This window comes from Papio anubis, chromosome 7, assembly GCF_008728515.1.
Source record: "Papio anubis isolate 15944 chromosome 7, Panubis1.0, whole genome shotgun sequence".
NCBI lineage: Eukaryota > Metazoa > Chordata > Mammalia > Primates > Cercopithecidae > Papio > Papio anubis.
The window spans coordinates 43,495,956-43,515,720 of NC_044982.1; the positions used below are offsets into that span (position 1 = coordinate 43,495,956).

The 19,765-nt window shown below is 42.1% G+C and overlaps 1 protein-coding gene and 1 long non-coding RNA gene across 2 annotated transcripts in view; both read left to right on the plus strand.

Moving 5' to 3' along the window:
• Positions 1–3,734: 3,734 nt before the first annotated feature.
• LOC103886298 lies at positions 3,735–15,805 on the plus strand. Its single transcript, XR_002523384.2, has 5 exons — positions 3,735–3,819; positions 5,018–5,187; positions 5,439–5,568; positions 5,842–5,921; positions 15,537–15,805. It is a non-coding gene; the product is annotated as an uncharacterized LOC103886298 (long non-coding RNA).
• A 2,031-nt stretch (positions 15,806–17,836) lies between these two features.
• Positions 17,837–19,765, plus strand: part of KCNH5 (potassium voltage-gated channel subfamily H member 5) — a 341,017-nt gene continuing 339,088 nt past the window's right edge. The window contains exon 1 of the mRNA XM_003901908.5: positions 17,837–18,168. Within this exon, the coding sequence (XP_003901957.3) occupies positions 18,096–18,168 (73 nt within the window). The 5' untranslated portion in view covers positions 17,837–18,095. The remainder of the gene's footprint in view (positions 18,169–19,765) is intronic.

Consider the following 19,765-nt stretch of genomic DNA (forward strand, 5'->3'; position numbering starts at 1 on the left):
TGTGGTTGGATGCCTGGTTTATCACTTTTTTCATTCAATTTTTTACTACAACTAGTTATAATTTTTTTGGTTGCAAGTGACAGAAAACATAATTCCAATAGTTTAAGCAATCAAGAGAACAATATGTCACCCTAACAATAATCATATCTAGATGCCAAGGATGTGAAGCCATATCTATTGATCCATTAGGTTCATCTTTTTAGACAATGAAATGGCTGCTTTAATTCTAGACTTCATAATCCATCAACTACAAGAGAGAACGCTTCTCTTTCCCAAGAATGTTCAATAAAATCTTTGCACATTTCTTTAGTTCGAAGTGATGTGCTCATCTTTAAATCAAACATGGTCGACGAAGTGGATAGGAAATGCTGATTGACTTTGGTCCAAATAGACACCCTCTCCTGGTGTAGTGAGGTTAAAGCAATCTATGCCATTTGGCTGAAATTGGGAGATGGATGTTGCCAAAAGAACTTTGGGTACAGTTGAGAAAGGACAAGAGCTAATAGGGAAACACATTTCAAAGAAGGAGCAAATAATCATCCACTATACATCTGTTGACTGTCTACTCTATACCTGGCACTGTGATGATAAACATTGCTTTTTTTGGGGGGCAGGGGGCAGGGACAGAGTCTCACTCTGTCATCCAGACTGGAGTGCGGTGGTGTCATCTCGGCTCACTGCAACCTCCACCCCACCGGGTTCAAGCAATTCTCTGCCTCAGCCGTCCGAGTAACTGGGATTACAGGCACCCCTGCCACCACGCCTGGCTAATTTTTGTATTTTTAGTAGAGACAGGGTTTCACCATCTTGGCCAGGCTGGTCTTGAACTCCTGACCTCATGCTCCACCCACCTCAGCCTCCCAAAGTGCTGAGATTACAGGTGTGAGCTCACCTGGCCGCTATTTTTTTTTTGGAAGCTCTGCTATTTTGTGTGTGTGTGTGTGTGTGTGTGTGTGTGTGTGTGTGTGAGCTCTGCTAGCTGTCTTCCAGTTTTTCAGGTAGAATCTTAGACAAAAGAGAACGCAGAGGGTGTGTGAGGAGGTTTTATTGTTTTTTCATGTCTGCTAAGGAGGATATGTTGCTAGCATTATCCTGAATATTGCTGAGAAGAATTGACCTTGCTTTCAATTTAAAATAGTCTTTTTTTTTTTCATTTAATTTTTGTGACACTGGGCAGCTACTTTGTGTTGGATTTTTTGGTAAGGTAAGTCTGTTTCCTCATATACAGAATATAGTTTAAAACAGAATGGATTTTGAGCATTCCTGAACAGAGAGAGTGGATTTTACAAACATGAGATATAGAAAAACATTCTTTAAATCCTGTGGGTGGCTTCAGCATTTTAACCCTGATTTTACTCAAGCCTAATTAACCTTTTTACATTTTATTTTGTTATTTTTAGAGACAGGGTCTTGCTCTTTCAACCGGGCTGGAGTGCAGTGGTACCATCATAACTCACAACCTCCTGATTCGCCTTATTACACATAAGACAAAGTTATTTGAGGAGTTACTAATAGATTGTAAAGCTCTATTATGTTAATAAATATAAAATCATTCCCTAGAAATTTCATTCTAAGTGCTCCTTTTCTAAATTGCCTAGTTACCTGAATGAAAAAAAATTCTTCATTTCTTCACTGCACTTTGCTCATTTTTTTCCTATCTTGAATATAAATCATAAAAGTGAAAGTCTCATATAGCACCTAATCATTTTACAAGATGACAGTAATTGTCTTTATTTATATGCTTTTTCTTAATTAATTTGTAAGTTACTTTTGAATATCTCTGATTTTACAAAGAAAATTTGAGAGGCATTAGTAGTAAATCACAAAATAAATAGGAATCTTATCACTGAAAATCTAAGTATGTGGGTATTTGTTATAATTTGAATTGTGTCCTCCATGAAATTTGTATGTTGAAACAGGGCCTTTAAGGAGGTAATTAACTTAAAATGACATTCTCAATGTGTACCCTGTATTAGTTCGTTTTCATGCCACTGATAAAGATATACCCAAGACTGGGCAATTTACAAAAGAAAGAGGTTTAACTGGACTTACAGTTCCATGCGGTTGGGGAAGCCTCACAATCATGGTGGAAGGCAAGGAGGAGCAAGTCACATTTTACATGGATGGCAGCAGGCGAAGAAAGAGCTTGTGTAGGGAGACTCCCGTTTTTCAAAACCATCAGATTTCATGAGACTTATTCACTATCATGAGAACAGCATGAGAAAGATCTGCCCCACGATTCAATTACCTCCCACCAGGTCCCTCCCACAATAAGTGGGAATTCAAGATGAGATTTGAGTAGGGACACAGGCCTACCCAAACCATATCAGGCCCTAATCCTGTCTAACTGATGCCCTTCTAAAAAGAGATTAGGACATAGACATGTATAGAGTAAAGCCCATGTGAAGCCATGAGAGAAAGTGGCCATCTGCAAGACAGGGACAGAGGGCTCGGAAGAAACAAACCCTGCTGAGACCTTGATCATGGACTTTCAGCTTCCCGCTATGAGGAAATACATTTTTGTTGTTTAAGCCACCCAGTCTGTGGTATTTTGCTATGGCAGATCAGCAAATGAATACAATCTTCTATAACTGTGTTTAAAGCCTGGTTATATCCTTGAGAATTTATAGAGGCCTAGGACTAAGATTGGATTTATCTATGCTTCCTCATCATCTAAGCAGAGCCTGGCCCAGAGTAGGTGTATGGGAAATGTTTGTTGAATTTAACTGAGTAAACACAAACTGTGTTTTGATCACGGCAGTGGCAAAGCAGCTGGCTGCCAGCCTGGCTCTTTCCGGCTACCACCTAAAGTTTGCAGACTGTTGTTTGTCTGGTTCTTCCTACGTGAAAATGGCCTTTTTTTTTTTTTGGTTCATTCTGATTATCAAAGCAGAGGTAAAAGCATACATGTATAGAAATGTGTGCTCATTGTAAAAATTATCTGGTAACGCATTAAAGTGTGAAAAAGAAAAGAAAACTCACCCACCCAGAAGTTCCCCACCCAAAGCAACAACGATTCAAATTTTGGTGTATACATTTTGCTCAGGGAAAAATACGCCTAAGGGAAGCATATTTGGGGACCATATCAATATGGTTATCAATTTCTCTCTAACAAAAAAATGGCATGATTTATATAGCATATGTTGTTGTTATAATATGATTTCCCCCCCCTGCGTAATATATTGTGGATATCTTTTCATAATAGAAAATAAAATAAATGTAGATTTATAGTAGCAATTCCAAGGTGGCTGAACTAGATTTCATTTCAGGAATGTGCAATATTTAGCCTATGAGTAGAGGCTGTTTAGCCTCTACTAATGGATAGTTGGGTTTCTCCTCATGTTTTCCTAATATAAATAGTGCTGTGAGCATTTGGGCTGTTTGTTGTGGCTTGTGTCTCATTATTATCTCTTTCTACTTCTAATCTCTTTACTGAACACAAGACAGCTATTAAATAGCACATGTTAACATATGTGGGCAACTGTAGAAAAGGTAATGCGGACATGGAGGTAATGCAGATGCCTAATGAGGAAATCCTTGCAGACTTCTGTTGTTTGGGACATCTCCTTCTGCTCCCAGGATCCCAAACCTTTCCTGTGAGCTCCAGACACCACCATCAAATTGCCTCCTTGATGCCTCTACTTGGTATATCAAATTCAAAATGTCCAAAATGCAACTCTCTTTTGAAATACATCTTTCGCCAACTGGTCTTCCCCATCTCAGTCGACAGCACCACTATTCGTCCAGTTGCTGAAGGCAAGAATGGAAGAGCTATCCCTGCCTCCTCCCATGTCCTCACTTTCTACACCCATTCCATCGGTGAGTCTGCTGATTTTATCTTCAAAATGTATCTCTGACCTGCCATCTTCTACCTGTTTCCACTGTCTGTTTTGTTCCTTGCCTATAGGATGGTAACAGCCTTCTCACTTTCTCCTACTCTCTCCTCTGGACTTCCCCGACACAGCTGCAGAGGTGATCATGTCATACAAAGAGAGACTGATACTGTTATAACAAAATTTCTTTCATTTGTATCTTGTTATGTGAACAAGGTTTCTTGGCACTTGAAGCTACAAAAATGAAAAGTTAATGCATTGCTAATAGTAAAAGTTACTCTTTATGTTTAATAATAATACTCATTTGTAATGTAATTGTTTGGATCAATTGCTTACTAATAAAGAAGGTAATGAGGCCCCCCCATTAATGATCATGCCTACAGCCTACCTTAAAATGTTGAGACATTTTAAGTGGTTCCCCTTTTACTTTGATTTCTAGGGAAAGTTTTAATTCCTTGCTTTGGTCTACAAACCCTGAATGCTATGACATTTATTTACCTCCCAGCATCTCTTTGCAGCTCTTTCTGTCTTACTCCCTCTGCTCCAGTGCCCCTTTCCTACAGTTTCTTGAACATCCCCAACTTTTTTCCACCTAAGGTCAGTTACACAGTCATGCGCCTTCCTCTTCCTTCTATTTCTTTTGGGCTTAACTTCTTTCCTTCCCCTAGTTTGCAATGTAAATGTGCCCCATACAGAGAGATTTTCACTGAACATTTGAAGTACAGTTGACCCTTGAACAGCATGGGGGTTAGTGGTGCTGACACCTGCACAGTCGAAAATCTCTGTATAACTTTTGAACCCCCAATAACTTAATTACCAACAGTCTACTGTTGACTGGAAGCCATACAGATAAAATAAGCAGTTGATTAACATGTATTTTGCATGTTGTATGTATTACATACTGTATTCTTACACTAAAAAAAATGTGACAAAGAAAAATCATAAGGTAAGAAAAAAATACATTGACAGTACTGTACTGTATTTATCAATGCCATAAGTTTAAGCCATCTGTTTACAAGAGGAATGGCTATCTGAAATGGTGGGTTATCGCAGCTGCAGACCTCAATCTACAGTACATATCAAGCGATTCGACTTTTTCTTGTAATATCATGACTTTTCTCTGCTTATTGAGAGCACTTCCAGCATCACTAGTGGTACTTCATGTTGGTTTTCTTGTTATCAAGATTTACAGTATTGAATCAAACATGATGAAAGATATGTGAGAACTGTGAGATCACTTTTCACTGAGATCTGCAATTTACTGAAGAGAGGAACTGCTTACGTGGAGATGATTAGCGTCACATGGCATTTTAAATAGCAACAGGAGGTGGCTAAGAAATGATTATAGTCATCGGTATGTACTACAGTTAATTTTATGCAGTTATGATTTAATATTGCATCTTTACATTTGTTTACATGTCTCTTGACTGTGAATGGCACCAGGTAAGGCCTATAAGTGTTTGTGTGTGTAAATTTTGATAAATTTTAACTTCTTATGGTAGATTTATGTAATTTTATGGTGGCAAATGAAAAAATAGGCTAGCATCTCCATACATTTTATGCATTTATGACATACATAACTTTTCTTATTTTTGATATTTCTAGGCTATGTGGTTCATTTGAAAGAATTTTTTCAAACGTGAATCTTCAAAACATTTTCCAATACATCTATTGAAAAAAATCTGTGTACAAGTGGACCCCTGCAGTTCAAATCCGTGGTGTTCAAGGATCACCTGTATGTACCCATCTCTGCACTTACTTTTTTCTTTTATTTCTGTCTCTTGTTTTTTCCTTTCTTAGAACTTTTTTGACTTGCAAATATTTTACTCATTTGTTGGTTTCTTGTTCATTATCTATCTCCTCTACTATAAGGTAGGCTCCATGAGGGCAGGGCTGTGTCTGTCTTATTCATCAATGCATCCCTGGACTGCAGCACAGAACCAGGCACAGGGTAGGCTCTCAACAAACAATCTGATGATTTTGTTGTTTCTGTGGTTTTCTTGCACAGCCATGCTTGGATCCCAGTGCTGAAGACCTTTAAACTTGCAGGCTTAACCCACTCAGAGGATGAGGCATCTTAGTACCTAAGTAAGTATGTCCCTGCCAGATGTGGTCTTGCCTTAAGCCTAAGGTTCAGTTACTCTGGGATGAGTTGCTAAGGAGCTTGCAACGTATTGAACTGTAACTTTCATCCCAAGACCCTGCCCCTTTCTCTTGCATTTCCCCCTTCTGTGAGCCTCTGTTCCATAAGATGGGGCCTCTGCCCCTAGTTTAGATTTGAACTCCAGTTGGAGGCTAGGACTTGTAGTTTTGTGACTATAGCCATGCCAGCCCCTCTTTCTGAAGCCTGATTTGTTCCTCATTTCATCCCTAGCTATTGGCTGAGATGTTGCCTTTAATCAGACAGATTGTCCTCCTCTACTTACCCTTCCACCCTTCCCTACCTGTTCTACCCACCTGACTGAAAATATTGCCACCTTCTAAGCTTTTTGCCATGCTCCAACTCTAGGTGTGAGTGACAGCCGACATTGTAGTCAAGTTCACCACTATCTCTTTGGATGTTGGGATTTGGATGCCAGTTTCACTGGGCTGGCCTATAGGAAGAGGACTTTGGAGCTAAACAGGCCTGAATTTGAATTCTGGTTCTACCACTTACTAGCTGTGTGACCTTGGGCAAGTTATGGACTTCCTTGAGTCTTAGTTTTCTCATCTGTAATGTGGTGGCAAATAATACCTATCTTGAAAAGTGAGTCTTGGTGATTGCCTTTGACTTGTACCTAAAGCAGAGCCTAGCACAGAGCTGTCACTCAAGCCTCCCACCTGCCAGCTCCAGCCCTCTATTCTTAGTTTCTTTCCCCCATCCCATCCGCCAGTGGTGCAGGTTCTGGCCTGTGTCCGTAGAGTCCTCTGGACTATTTTAGACTGTTCTTTCTCTCTTGATGTGAGCTGAGCTGACTCCTTTCACTTCTTAAGTTTTTGTTTTCTTTTTGGCCCGTACATATCCTTTAAACCAAAACTCTTTTTTAACTGCTTTTGGTTTACACATCTGAGCCACTTTGATCTGTTTCTTTCTGGCATAAGAGCTATTTGTTCACTTTTGGAAGTAAGTGAGATGCATGCCATTTTTTTTTTTTTTCTCCGAAGAACCCTATAGTCATATGCAGAGAAGATGCTGACCTGATTTCTCCAAAGATGGTATAGAGGGTGAACAGCATTCATTACATTCACATGCAGAGGATGTTCTTACAATAGAGGACTTTTTGGACCAATTTTAAAGCTGTATGTAACAGTGCTTTATACTACAAATAGAATGCAACAGAATGGCTGTTTGTGATAAGAATCTTATTTGCAATGACTGTTTAAATGCCCCAATTATTTGTTTTCAAGGTCACAATTAGAACTACATGACCAAACAACTTTTCTGGAAGGCATAAAACTGCTGTTGGAGCCCAGCCCCCTCCAACACTTTGGCATGCATAATTTGAAGAATGCCTGCGATCCCATATGTTTCTTCATTCCTCCTAGACAGCGTTGACATTTGGGGATTTATTCTTAGAGTTTGCTTCTTTGAACATGTTTGGTTCAATTAGTCTACTGAAGCTGAGGTAGCATAAGCTGTTTTTTTAAGAAGTGGTAGCATATTCAGGACAGGATGTTTGCGACACAACAGATGGGCTTGTGATCAGGCTAGATTGCCACTTATCAAATTTAGAGTAAACTGAAGCGGATCCACAGCACCTAGCCCAGTTCCTTGAACAGATTAGGGACTTAGGAAGTGCTAGTTAAGAGAAAGAAGGAATGCATAAACAGCTAATGGTCAGAACCCTATAGAGGCCTTGGAGAAAGGAGAACATTTAAATGAGTAGGGGATTTTAAAATCTTAAAATGTCAGATATACTGCTAAATAAGTACATTGTTGCTAATTTTCTTTCTAGAGATTAAAAGGTTACAGATCCATCCTGGCCAACATGGTGAAACCTGGTCTCTACTAAAAATACAAAAAACAAATTAGCCGGGCGTGGCGGTGCATGCCTGTAGTCCCAGATACTCAGGAGGCTGAGGCAGGATAATTGCTTGAACCCAGGAGGCGGAGGTTGCAGTGAGCAGAGATCGTACCACTGCACTCCAGCCTGGGCAACAGAGTGAGACTCTGTCTCAAAAAAAAAAAAAAAAAAAAAAAAGAAGGTGAGAGATCATAGTGGCTACCACTTATTGAGGACCTACTATAATGAGTGTCTATTGTTTTTGTTTGTTCTGCAACACTATTCCGTTTGGAGAACTGTGCCTGTCTCCATAGCCAGTGAGACTATCAAATACTGCATTGCTCAGCAGCCCAGATAGAGCACATGCTGGGCTTGGTCAGTTACAGTAAGACAGCCCCTCCGCACCCGTTCTTGGTGCAGGTACTAGCATGTAGACGTGTGATCCTGGCAGGGCAAATCCAGGGCTTCCTCTGGACTGGTATTTGGATGTTAGGGAGAGAGAAGTTTCTTTTTGCACTGGGATTGCTAAACTTTGAAGTGGCAAATTGCACAGCGATATGAGGGTAAAGGTTTAACAGGTGGCTCTCAAGAGAAAAACATGCATATATGTCTATATGTGTACACATATAGATCCATACACACACATATATATATATTTGAATTTGTTATAAATTCTAGTGATAAAGTACATGTAGCACATAATTTTCAAATACTATTAAACTAGTCATCTCTCTTTTTGCAAATTCCATGTGGCCTACTCATTCTCACAGGATGCTTTCACCGGTTTTTGCCTAACTCTTGTGTCTGTAGCCAATCTATGGTTACAATTGATGATAAGAGAGTTCCAACAGGAACATTGGTTGGTATTTTCCTTTATCTTAATGATGAAAATGAAACAATGAAGATAAATCCTAAAAGTTTATACATTTGTCAATGATGTATGTGTGACTTCTTTGTGAAATTTGATAGTTAAAATATCTTTTTTAAAATGACAGCTAACATTGTATGTTTTTGTTGTGTACAACATGTTTTGAAGTACACATACATTGTGGGATGATTAAATCTGGCTAATTAACAAGTGCATTACCTCACATAGTTGTCATTTCTGTGGTAAGAGCACTTAACATCCATTTGCTTTACATTTTTCAACAATACAATATATCACCATTAACTATAGTCACATTGCTGTACAATGAGATCCCTTGAAGTTTATTTCTCTTATCTAATTGTAATTATGTATCATTTGATAGTTTTTGAATATTAGAAGAATATTTCCTGAAATTTTTATTTTTCACAATGTTGCTATGGTTTAAATATTTGTGTCTCCTCCAGATTTACATCTGAGGTTTGTGTTATTTTTCTTGGAGATCCACGGCTCTCCCTGCATTGTGGCAGGAGAAGGTCCTCCTTACTTTTGACTTCCTCTACAACTTGTCTTCCTTCCCTTAGCATGGGGGATTTTTTTTTTTCTCATTTAGCGTGGATGTGGAGCATATGAGACAGCTTGTTCTTAGATATTTTCAAAATCTTTTGGGTAACGGTGTAGTGCAATGGTTAAATGGATGGCTAAGTGTTTGGGCTTTGAAGACAGAGTACCTGAGGACTAATCCTGACTCCATCACATACCACCTTTGTGACCTTGTGCCAGTTACTGAACTTCTCTGTTTCTCAGTTTCGTTTTTGATTCAATGAGGATAATGTAAATACCTACTGTGGTGCCTGGTCTATAGATGCATAATAAATATTTGTTGAATTAAATTCAATTTTGCTCAATGAAAATTAAATGAGATTGAGAACACTCATGTAAAGTATTTAGAACAATGACTAACACTGGGTGAGAATGTACAGACCCTTTATTGTAACACTTTTCTTATTGCATTTCTGTTCTAGTGCTTAGACTTTTGAAATTCAAAAGCTAGGAAGAGGTGAGCTGTGGTGAGGAATGATGACACCATGAAAGCAAGAGGATGACAGTAAATATGGGGCTTGGGAAATAATTTAATATTTCAAAAATGTCAGCTTCTTCTCTTAAGTGGTTTTTCCAATACTGGATTTTTCTCTCCCCAAAGCATCTTCAATCACAAATTGATTTTTTCTTCTCAAATACCATGTCACATATTTACTCAAAATATGTCTTTCATTGCCTATAGAATAAAGCCCAAACCCCTTAAGTTGGCCTGATGAGTCCCTAACTGTGACTCCAATTCTATCTTCCATTTAAAGGTTCATATTGTCTACTGTTTGTCACATATCATGAGCTTTCTTATCATTATTATTTTCCTTTTTTTCTAGTTCTCTCACCTAGAAAGCCCCCCTCCTTCTTCCCACCAAGAACACCCATTAAGGGAACAAATAGAGGCTGAAATCCAGCCCACAAATATCTCATCAATCGGTGTGCTGTGACTTGGCCCCATGACTGGCCAGAAGGGACTTCTTTTCCTAAGCCTCATGAAGATGCCAAAAGCACTATGAGATTTCAACTGTATTTGCAATCTTTTCTTTTTTATTATTATTATTATTGTCTTAACAACATTGAGATGCAAAGAGTGAGGTGCAATGTTGCAACAGAGGAAACACAGAGTGGTATTAGAAGAACTCACAGGAAGGAAGGGCTGTTTACCAGGGCATGGAGAGTCAGAGAAGGCCTCTTGGAGGTAATGACATCTCAAACAGGGTCTGAAGGAAGGTAGCTAGTGATGCAGGACATTGATGGAGGAAGAAAGAGACAGCATAGTAAGCACAAGGAATACAAAAGGACATAGGGAGGGAGGAAGTATGAAGGTGGAGGGTTGGAATGGGGAATGATGAGAGTTGATCCTGGATAGATAAGCAGGAGTCAGATAGTGAAGGATATAAAAAAGCCAGGTAAGGGCTTTGAACTTTCACCTGGGGTCAAAGAGACTTAGAAGTGTTTACACAGGGAAATGAGTTAACAGATTTATGCATTAGAAAGATCACTTTAGCTATAGTGCAGGGGGAAAAATGAATGTGGTGGAGCTGGGAGAAGAAAATAGAGAGGACTATGTATTGTCAGAAAACACAGGCAGCAGGGAGACCAGTTGGAAGGTTGATGTGGAAATCCAAGTAAAAAATGATGAGGCCCGACCTGGAGCAGAGCCAACAGACAGAGTGAGAGGTGGATAGTTTTAAAGAGATATCTGGGAAGTTGAATGAATAGGACTGGATGTGGAGTTGGGGTAGAGAAGTGTTGATGTTACTAACTTGGATAACTGGGCGGATAGAGGTAGCTCCTGAGATACAAAACATTGGAGGGGGAGAGAGTTTGGGCAGGCTGCAAGATGATTCATTTGTTTTGAATATGTTAGAGATTCCTGTGGAATTGCCAGTCAGTCCATGGGCATGGGTGTCTACAGTTGCAGGAAAAAGATCTGTGTTTTGGAATTCAGATATTTGTGGATTTCTATGTATTTGCATCTCTCTCACTGGGGTTAGGGGCAGCAATCTCTGTTTTCAAACGCATGAATATCTATGCAGCAAAACATGGTCAATATCCACAGCAGATGGGATAAAGAAGAGTACAAATAGCCACCTAACAGTTCAGGTCAGGTTTTACTGGCAAATGAGTTGGTAAAAAAATTGTGAAAAAAAAACCTGGTAGGATGTCAGAGTTTTCTATTTCAGAAAGCTGGATGCAAGATTCTCCACCTGTACTATCTCATTTAATTCTTACATTAACTATATGAGGTAGGCATTATTAATTTTTTTACAGAAAAAACCCCCTGAGGCACAGATAGGTTAATGAAAATGCTGAGATTATAGCATCAGTATTCAAAACCAGTCAGTCTAAGGTAGGAGAATGTTTCAAGAAGAAAGGATTAGTAACAGGTTCAAATGTCATAGCTGGGTAAAGTAAATTAACAATGAAATTGCCTCACTGGATTTGGCAATTTAAAAATTACCTTTGGGGAGGCGATTTCAGGAAGACAATTGAAAGGAGGCCAATTTGTTGGGGTTAAGGAGTGAACAGGAGGCAAGAAAGTGGAGACACCTATCACAGACTCCTCAGAAGATTGACCGTGAATAGATGGGAGAGACAGAGCCAAAGCTTGAGGGAAATAACAAGTTAAGAAAGCATTTTTAAAGCATGTTAATTGTCAAAGTGAGGAATGAGGGGACAGTCAGTAAAGTGAGGTCTTTCCAGAGGCCCAAATGAATAGGATCCAGATCAGTGATGGAGGGATGGTGAGAGAAATTGCTTTCTATTTGTTTGGAAGAAAGAAGAAAAGGAAGAGAGAGCAATGGCAGGAAGTCTAAGAATTGACAGCATGACCTGTTTTCTATCAGTCATCTTCTGAGGCTGGGAGGTGAAAAAGTGACAACTGAGGTGTGAAAAGGGACAAGATGCTTTGAGAAAGCTACACAGATAATGGAAGACGCAGCTGATCAGGATGTACAGAAGGATTGGGCTGCACTGAGAAGGTCAAGTTGAGTCAGGAGGCCTTCAATGTAGGATGCATTAGTCTGGGAGATTTTGTGGTTCCCTTCTGGGCTCCTCGGCAGATACAAGTACACAGAAACTCACAGTTGCATGTATTAGAGCCTTTGTGGGAGAGGTGAAACTCAAGGTATGATCCTTGGGAGCTGAGGATTTTGATACAGTATTGAAACCCCAGAGATTCCCATAGGATGCAGCCTTGTTCTAGGTCAGTGGTTCTAAACCTTGATACATATAGAAATCACGGCCGGGTGCAGTGGCTCACGCCTGTAATCCCAGCACTTTGGGAGGCTGAGGCGGGCGGATCACGAGGTCAAGAAATGGAGACCATCCTGGCCAACATGGTGAAACCCTGATTGTACTAAAAATACAAAAATTAGTGGGGTGTGTTGGCGCGTGCCTGTAGTCCCAGCTACTTAGGAGGCTGAGGTAGGAGAATTGCTTGAACCCAAGAGGTGGAGGTTGCAGTGAGCCGAGATTGTGCCACTGCACTCCAGCCTGGTGAGAGAACAAGACTCCATTTCAAAAAAAAAAAAAAAAAAAAAAAAAAGAAAAAAAGAAAAAAGAAATCACCTGGGGAACTTAAAAAAAATAGTAATGCCTGTGTCTCATCCTTTGGAATTTTGATTTACTTGGTCTGGGCTGTGGCTTTGGGATTCTTATAAAGTCTCTGGGTGACTGTAATGTGCAGTCAGGATGGAGAACTATTGTTCCTCTAATCTCCTGTTCCCAAAGCAAGTTAATAACCTGTGCCAGCCAGCATAGATAGACTAGGTTATGGCACAGTAACACATAGTGCTGGATTGTCAGTGTCTTAACACAACAAAGGTTTACTTCCTGCTTGTATAATGTCTACTGCAGGTCTAGGTAACACTTCTGGGCAGGTATTCTCCTTGTACTTCTTGGCATTCCTTAGTCACTGAGGCAGGGGAAGAGGAGGATGAGAAAATAAGTCCCAGTACTCAGATGCTCACCTGGAAGCAACACCCTTTCCCTTCATTCCTATTTCATTGACCAACATTAGTTGCATAGCCACACTAATTTCAAAGAGCAGGAAAAGGCAACTGGATATTGGTGAACCTTATTAGTGACCACTGTCTAGAGCCTTCACTGTAAATGAAAGTAGAGGGGGAGGAAAAGGCTCATGTATTTACTTTCAAATACTTACATAGTGCTTATTACCTGTCAGATATTGTCTGCATTGCTTTCCAATAGGAACTAACTTAATCTCCACAGCAGCACTATTAAATAGGTAATTATTGTCCCCATTTTATAGAAAGGGAAGTTGTGGTTAAATAATCTGCCCTGGGTCATATAGCTAGTAAGTGGAGAGGCAAGATTAAATTCTAGGTAGTCTGGGTCCGCAGTCCAAGCACTAGGTCTTTCTAGTCTGCTTTCTCTCAACTTCCATCCTGAGTGGGGCAGGGAGCAGACAGGAGGAAAGGTAGAAGATATAGGTGTAAATGTGGGGTTTGGTGCACGCAGAGGAATTTAGTAATGCTTTTATGCTTCACTGCTAGAGCTGGAAGAGGGCTTTGTGGAAAGGCATGCAGTGAGGCTTGGGGAGGAAAAAATGGAATGGAGTGATGCTGCTGCTAGGGAGGCCAACCTTGGAGGCCATGATAGGGAATCACTTTTGCCCCTTTATTTTTTTTCCTTCTTCCCATTCCTCCATCAGAGCCACCCATTTAGCATCTACATACAGGTTGTAACTTGGAGCTGTACTGGGGTTTGCTCAGAAACAGAAAGCAGGAAATAGGAGAAAAATTTCCCGAGAAAGTAGTGGTTGGATCATTTGCACATAAGGGATCAAAGAGTAAGTCCAACTGAATCTGTTTGTAATGTATTTTTGAAAATTTACATATAATTACAGCTACTGTCAAGTAAATTATATTAGAAAATCTTCAGAGGGGGGTATTTGATTAAAAAAAAGTCCTTCAGTGAATCAGTAATAATTCCAAATCATCACTTCCTACATCAGTTTTCTAAGCCTTCATGTTTATATTGGTTTCGGTTAACTGGAACATACCTGCAGTTCACTCAGCCAGCTTCCATTCCGCTGTGATTTAGGAGTCAGTGAACACTTCTGGGACTGGAATTCTTGGTTATCACGGACAAGGTCTAATTACCATATCTGGAGGGACAGAAGAAAATAACAAATGATTATGTTTTAAAATGGAGTTTTGGCAATATAACAAAATGAAGCTTTTTCTTTGTGTGACATTGAAGCTTTCTAATTCCTGTCTCTCTCATCTGTTAATTCTTGCCGTTTGTAACACACTTTTAAAATGCTGTATTAGCACCTTGTTGCAATTGGCCAACACATTCCTTAGGGCCAGTCAATCTATATGATGCTGCTACTGTATTTTCCTTGACTCTATTTTGATTGGGAAAAGTTGCAAGTTGTTGCAAAGCCTTTCTCTTCTCTCATGGGCTGCAAAATCAGTGATGGCAATAGAGATCCTTGATGTTGCTGGTTGTTACCACACTAGCCTAAGATTAGGTTATTTTCTATTATTTACAAGGAGCTTTGGCTACAGGGTCAGGAGACCTGATTCTAGTCTCAGTGCAGACTGTTCCAAAGCACTGTCATCTGGGACAGGATATTTCATCTCTCTGGGTCTTGGTTTCTTCCTTTATAAAATGAAAACTTAAACTAGAAGATTAAGAAAAGTGTGTAACCTTTCGACACTTCACAACTACATTTTTTATGATCATTAAAATAATCCAAACGTCATAATGCTATGGAGTTATTAAAAACAAAGAAGAAAAGATAAATGTCATTTTAACTGAATCTGCAGATGCGAATAAGAAAGTTCTACCAGTAATTTTGTGATTGTGTCTTAATGGAGTCCAAAAGAATTTCCTCTTTGGGAAATGTGAGCTAATACACCCACAGAGGAATGATTAGGAAAAAGGATAGGAATAGGATACTAGATAGGAAATGCTGAGAACCTGATATTTTAAATCAATAACCATACTCAAGATGTGGGCAGCTGATGATGTGCAAAAGAATATATAGATTTGAAATCTTCTCTGTTAATGATGATGGAATTATTATAGCATGCTAGAAGTCTAGAACATTAGTCAATGAATTATACATATGTTTAAAAAATAAGCCTGTCTATTCACCAACCCAGCCAATGAATGGCTGATTAGTTTAGCATCATTTGAACACAGATCACAAAAGAGTTGCTAGAAATTCAGTTATGTGTTTAAGGCTGGTGTGGTGATGGTGGTTTCAATTCTTTCCGCTAACTGCAGGGAGGGAGTTGTAACCTGGCCATATCTCTGAGTGCTTCGGTGGTGGCAAGTTCACTATGGATGGGGTCTGCACCTGAGTCTCCTGTTATTCAACTAAACACACCTGATGTATTTAAAAGACATTCTAACTGCAAGGGGATAAGCTCCATGGCCAGCAGCACTTCCTGTGGAAAGCTAGAATAGCCTGGTGTTATTCCATCGAGTCTCTTGATTTTTTTTTTTTTTTTTTGCATAAAGATTTTTAGCGGAATAAAATTGCCTCCTGTCAACCTTCTGGGTTTGCTCAGCTGCCTGGGCTCTGAACATTTCAGAGACGGAAAAAATGACCCCAAGGTAAAGGCTGGATCCTGGTTTTGCATTTAGCTGTCTTGGCTACAAGCAGCAGTCTCCACCCAGCTGGGGAGAGGAGAAAGGAGAGGAGTCTGGGAGAGAGAGAGGCACTGGGAGAGAAGATGTGGGAAGAGAGAGGGGGAAGGGAAGGGGGGGGGAAGGAAGGAAGAGACAGGGGAGAGGAGGGGGGAGGGGGGAGGGGAGAGGGGGAGGGGGGGAGGGGGGGGAGGAAGGGAAGGGGAGAGAGAGAGAGAGGGAGAGAGAGAGAGAGAGAGAGAGAGAGAAAGAGAGAGAAAGATCCTGTCTTGAGGTCAGTGATTAGTAATCTAGGGGGTTCCAAGAGGGGACAGGTGCTGAGATGTGTACTTCCACCCCTGCCTGGGGATTCTCCCTGCTTCTGGTAATCTGACCTTGATAATTTTAACGCAATTACCTCTCCTCTAGCACATTCTGACTCCAGCAAAAGGGGACGCACCCATCCAACTATCTTTTCGCCTTCAACACTCAAGACTTCGCTCCACCATCAATCGCTGACGCCACGGCAGTGCACTTTTGGTCCCCCACTCTTTGACCCTGTTTACACAATCGTCCTTTCTCGACAGGCCCAGGTGCAGCCCCCAGAGAAGACAGGAAGCCTTACATGTATCATATTTACCTGGAGGGCTTGTTAAAACAGATGGGTCAACCCAATCCTCAGAGTTCCTGGCTCCCTAACTCTGGGGTAGAATCCAGTAATTTGCATTTTAAACAAGTTCTTAGGTGGTGCAGATGCGGATGCTGCCAGTCCGGGCCACTTTGAGAACCACTGCCTTAGATCAAGGAAGGTGCCTCAGCGTGGGCTCCTCTTTCCTTTCCATCTCTCTCCGCCCCTTTCGCATTTATGTCATTTTCCCTTCTCTGTGACACATTCTGGCTTTTGGACTGTTTGTAACGGTGCCGCTCCTGTCCGTTCTCAACGCCTGGGAGTTGGGTTTGTTAGAGGTGATTCCTGCCCCACCCTACCCTGGCCCATCTTTGCCCCCACAGCCTTTACCGTTTTTCCATCGCTAACGCTGCCCACCTCACTCCCCCGCTCTCGGGTGTGAATTATTCACCCTCTTCCCCTACTCTTCGCATCAAGTGCGACCTTTCCCGCAACTTTGCAGCGGTGGCGGGCTTGCCGCTCGCCTCCTGCACTCAGCGGCCCTGGGGGAAACTCCCCTGGGCGGCCGCACGCTCCCCCAGAAGCCAAGCCCGGCGCGGGTCGCAGGGGCCATTCCGGGCGTCGGCTGTGCGCTCGGACTTCAGAGCTGGCGCTCCCGCTCCGGGGGTGGGGTAAGGGCGGTGCGGAAAGCGCCAGTGTTCACGAAGGTTTCGGGCGCCGGAGCCCGGAGGGGGGCGGTAGCAGCGTCAGGTGGCTGCTCTGTGTCCCCGCGCGCCGCCCAGCCAGTCCCTGCCCGGCTCTCAGCCTGGGCTGGGGCTGGAGCTGGAGCCCGTCCGCACCTCCGCCCCGGGAGCCGCGTCCGCGCCAGCAGCCCGGATTCCGGACCCGAGCGGGAGACGCCGAGATGTGAGCCTCCGACTGGCCACTGCTCTGCCTGGGACCCGCTTCTCCCATTCCACCGGCCCGATTGGACAGCGATCGCTTGCCTGGATCTCCGGGGAGAGGAGCAACCACCAGGCGCACAGCCCAGCAGAAGTTGGGCTGCGCTGGGCAGCCGGGAGCTCGCCGCGCGAGAGGGGTGGGCGAGGAGACCTGGAGACGAAGGCGCGGGGAAGGGCTCTGGGCCTGAGCTGAGGAGGATTGGGAGAGTGTGGGCTTGAGTTCGCTCTGGCGCTCCCCAGCAGGGGGAGAGATGCGGAGCCCCCGCCTAGGCGCCCGCCGCCGCGGTAGCAGCCTCAGCAGCAGCCTCAGCATCAGCACCGGCGGGACAGCGACAGCGGGGGCGGCGCAGGCGCACTGTGCCCCGCGGAGCCTGCAGTTCCAGAGCCCCGTGTGCGGCACCGCCACAGTCTGGGCAGCGGCGGCCGGGGGAGCGCTACTACCATGAACTGCCTTGTCCTCCTCCCCAGAGCTGCTCATCCGGGTCGGGCTGGAGATACAGTCAGGGGACCCCGTCGCCGCCGCCGCGCCCCCTCTTCTTTCGGCTCAATCTTCTCTTCCACCTTTTCCTCCTCTTCCTCCACCTTCTCTTCCTGCATCCCCCCCTCCCCCGCCGCGGATCCTGGCCGCTGCTCTCCAGACCCAGGATGCCGGGGGGCAAGAGAGGGCTGGTGGCACCGCAGAACACATTTTTGGAGAACATCGTCAGGCGCTCCAGTGGTAAGGAGAGTTGTAGTTCGGAACACCCCTACCTCCATCCCGCCCACACGCGCCCCCCATCCTCTCCATCCCATCCCTCTTCCAAGGGGGGAGGGGGATGCAAGCAGCCTTACCTGGTGGTGTCAGTTACCAGTTGGGCTGGATTTGGGGTGGGGTGGGGTGGCAATGAGATGGTGGAGGAAAGTTAGTTGCATCCCCTTCCTACCAGACAGACTCACCCCCTCCCACCTGTCCAGAGCCCAGAACTGGAGGAAAGAAAGGGGTTGGATAGGGTGTAGGTACATCTGGAGCATAGAGTTGAGTTTTGCTTTTATCTTTCTTGTTCTTCCTTCTCCCACATTTCCCCCCAAAGTGAGCAGCAGGGACTGACCAAATTCTGAGTTAATCTCAGTGGAAAGGTTTCCCTCAAGTTGGGAATGGCTGCGAAAGTGGCTACTTAACAAGATTTAAATCTCTGGAAAGGCTTTTGGCCTCATGGGCATGGGGAAATGTGCTTTGTGCTGGGGAGAGTAGTTGAGGTTGAACCTAAAAAAGAGTTCAGTGCTTGAAAAATAGGAAGGCAATTACTGTGGACAAATAGGTGTTTAAAGTTTCTTCTTGCTATGTTTTTCACTGTACATTGGTCTATATATTTCGTTCAACTTAAACATGAGAAACGTAGAAGTGAAGCAGTAACTATTGTGCTTTTAATGCAACTAGAAAAAAAAAATCAAAAAGATGCCATCCTACCTTGCTACTGATGTTAATGTTTTCTTGCCTTAATGTGTCTTTAAAATACCATCCATTTATATATTCATTTCCTACAAGATATTCTGGATGGGAATGGTTATATATTTCCACATTTTAAGACCTTATAAACTTTGCATCTTACTGAAATCTGCATTTTCTACTTGTTTTTAATTATTTTGTATAATTTTAAACTTCATAAGTAAGATATGTTGAGTATCTTTTAAAGTTTTTCCTTCAGAGGCTGTTATTTTGAGATCTCTTGCTTGGAGAATAATGAGAAAGACACTTCTGTATATGGAGTACAGTAGAGCTTGGAACAAAGCAATGGAAATACTCTATGCAGTTCCATAGTGCCTTGTTTATTCATTCACTGAAACAATATGTATTTGGGTGCATTATACCATAGACACTCTGTGGTTTCTTGGAATTAAAAAAAAGTAATTAATACACATCCCCTCTTCTTAAGAGGCTCCCTGCCTGGTTGGAGGCACACGGAAAGACAGAGAGGCACACTGAAATGATAACAAATAATTAAATGAATAATGCTTTCCCTAAATGGTAGATTAGATTATACCAATTCTTAGATTAGAAACTCTTTTAAGACTAGGTTTGCAAATATTTCCTCTGATTTTGAAACTAACTGTATTTAAGTGTCTCAAAGTATTTCCCCCAAATATCTGACTTGTTATTTGTTTTTAATTTGAGGTTTTAAACTTTATTTCTTCATTTTGGCCAATGCCTGAAACAATACAAGTCTAAAGCAGTAGTGTTGTATTTGGGTTGGAAAAAATAGCTAATAGGGTCTGGCCTAGTATTCTTTTAAATACCTCTAATATTTTTTAGTTATATAAATTCATAATGGTAGGCA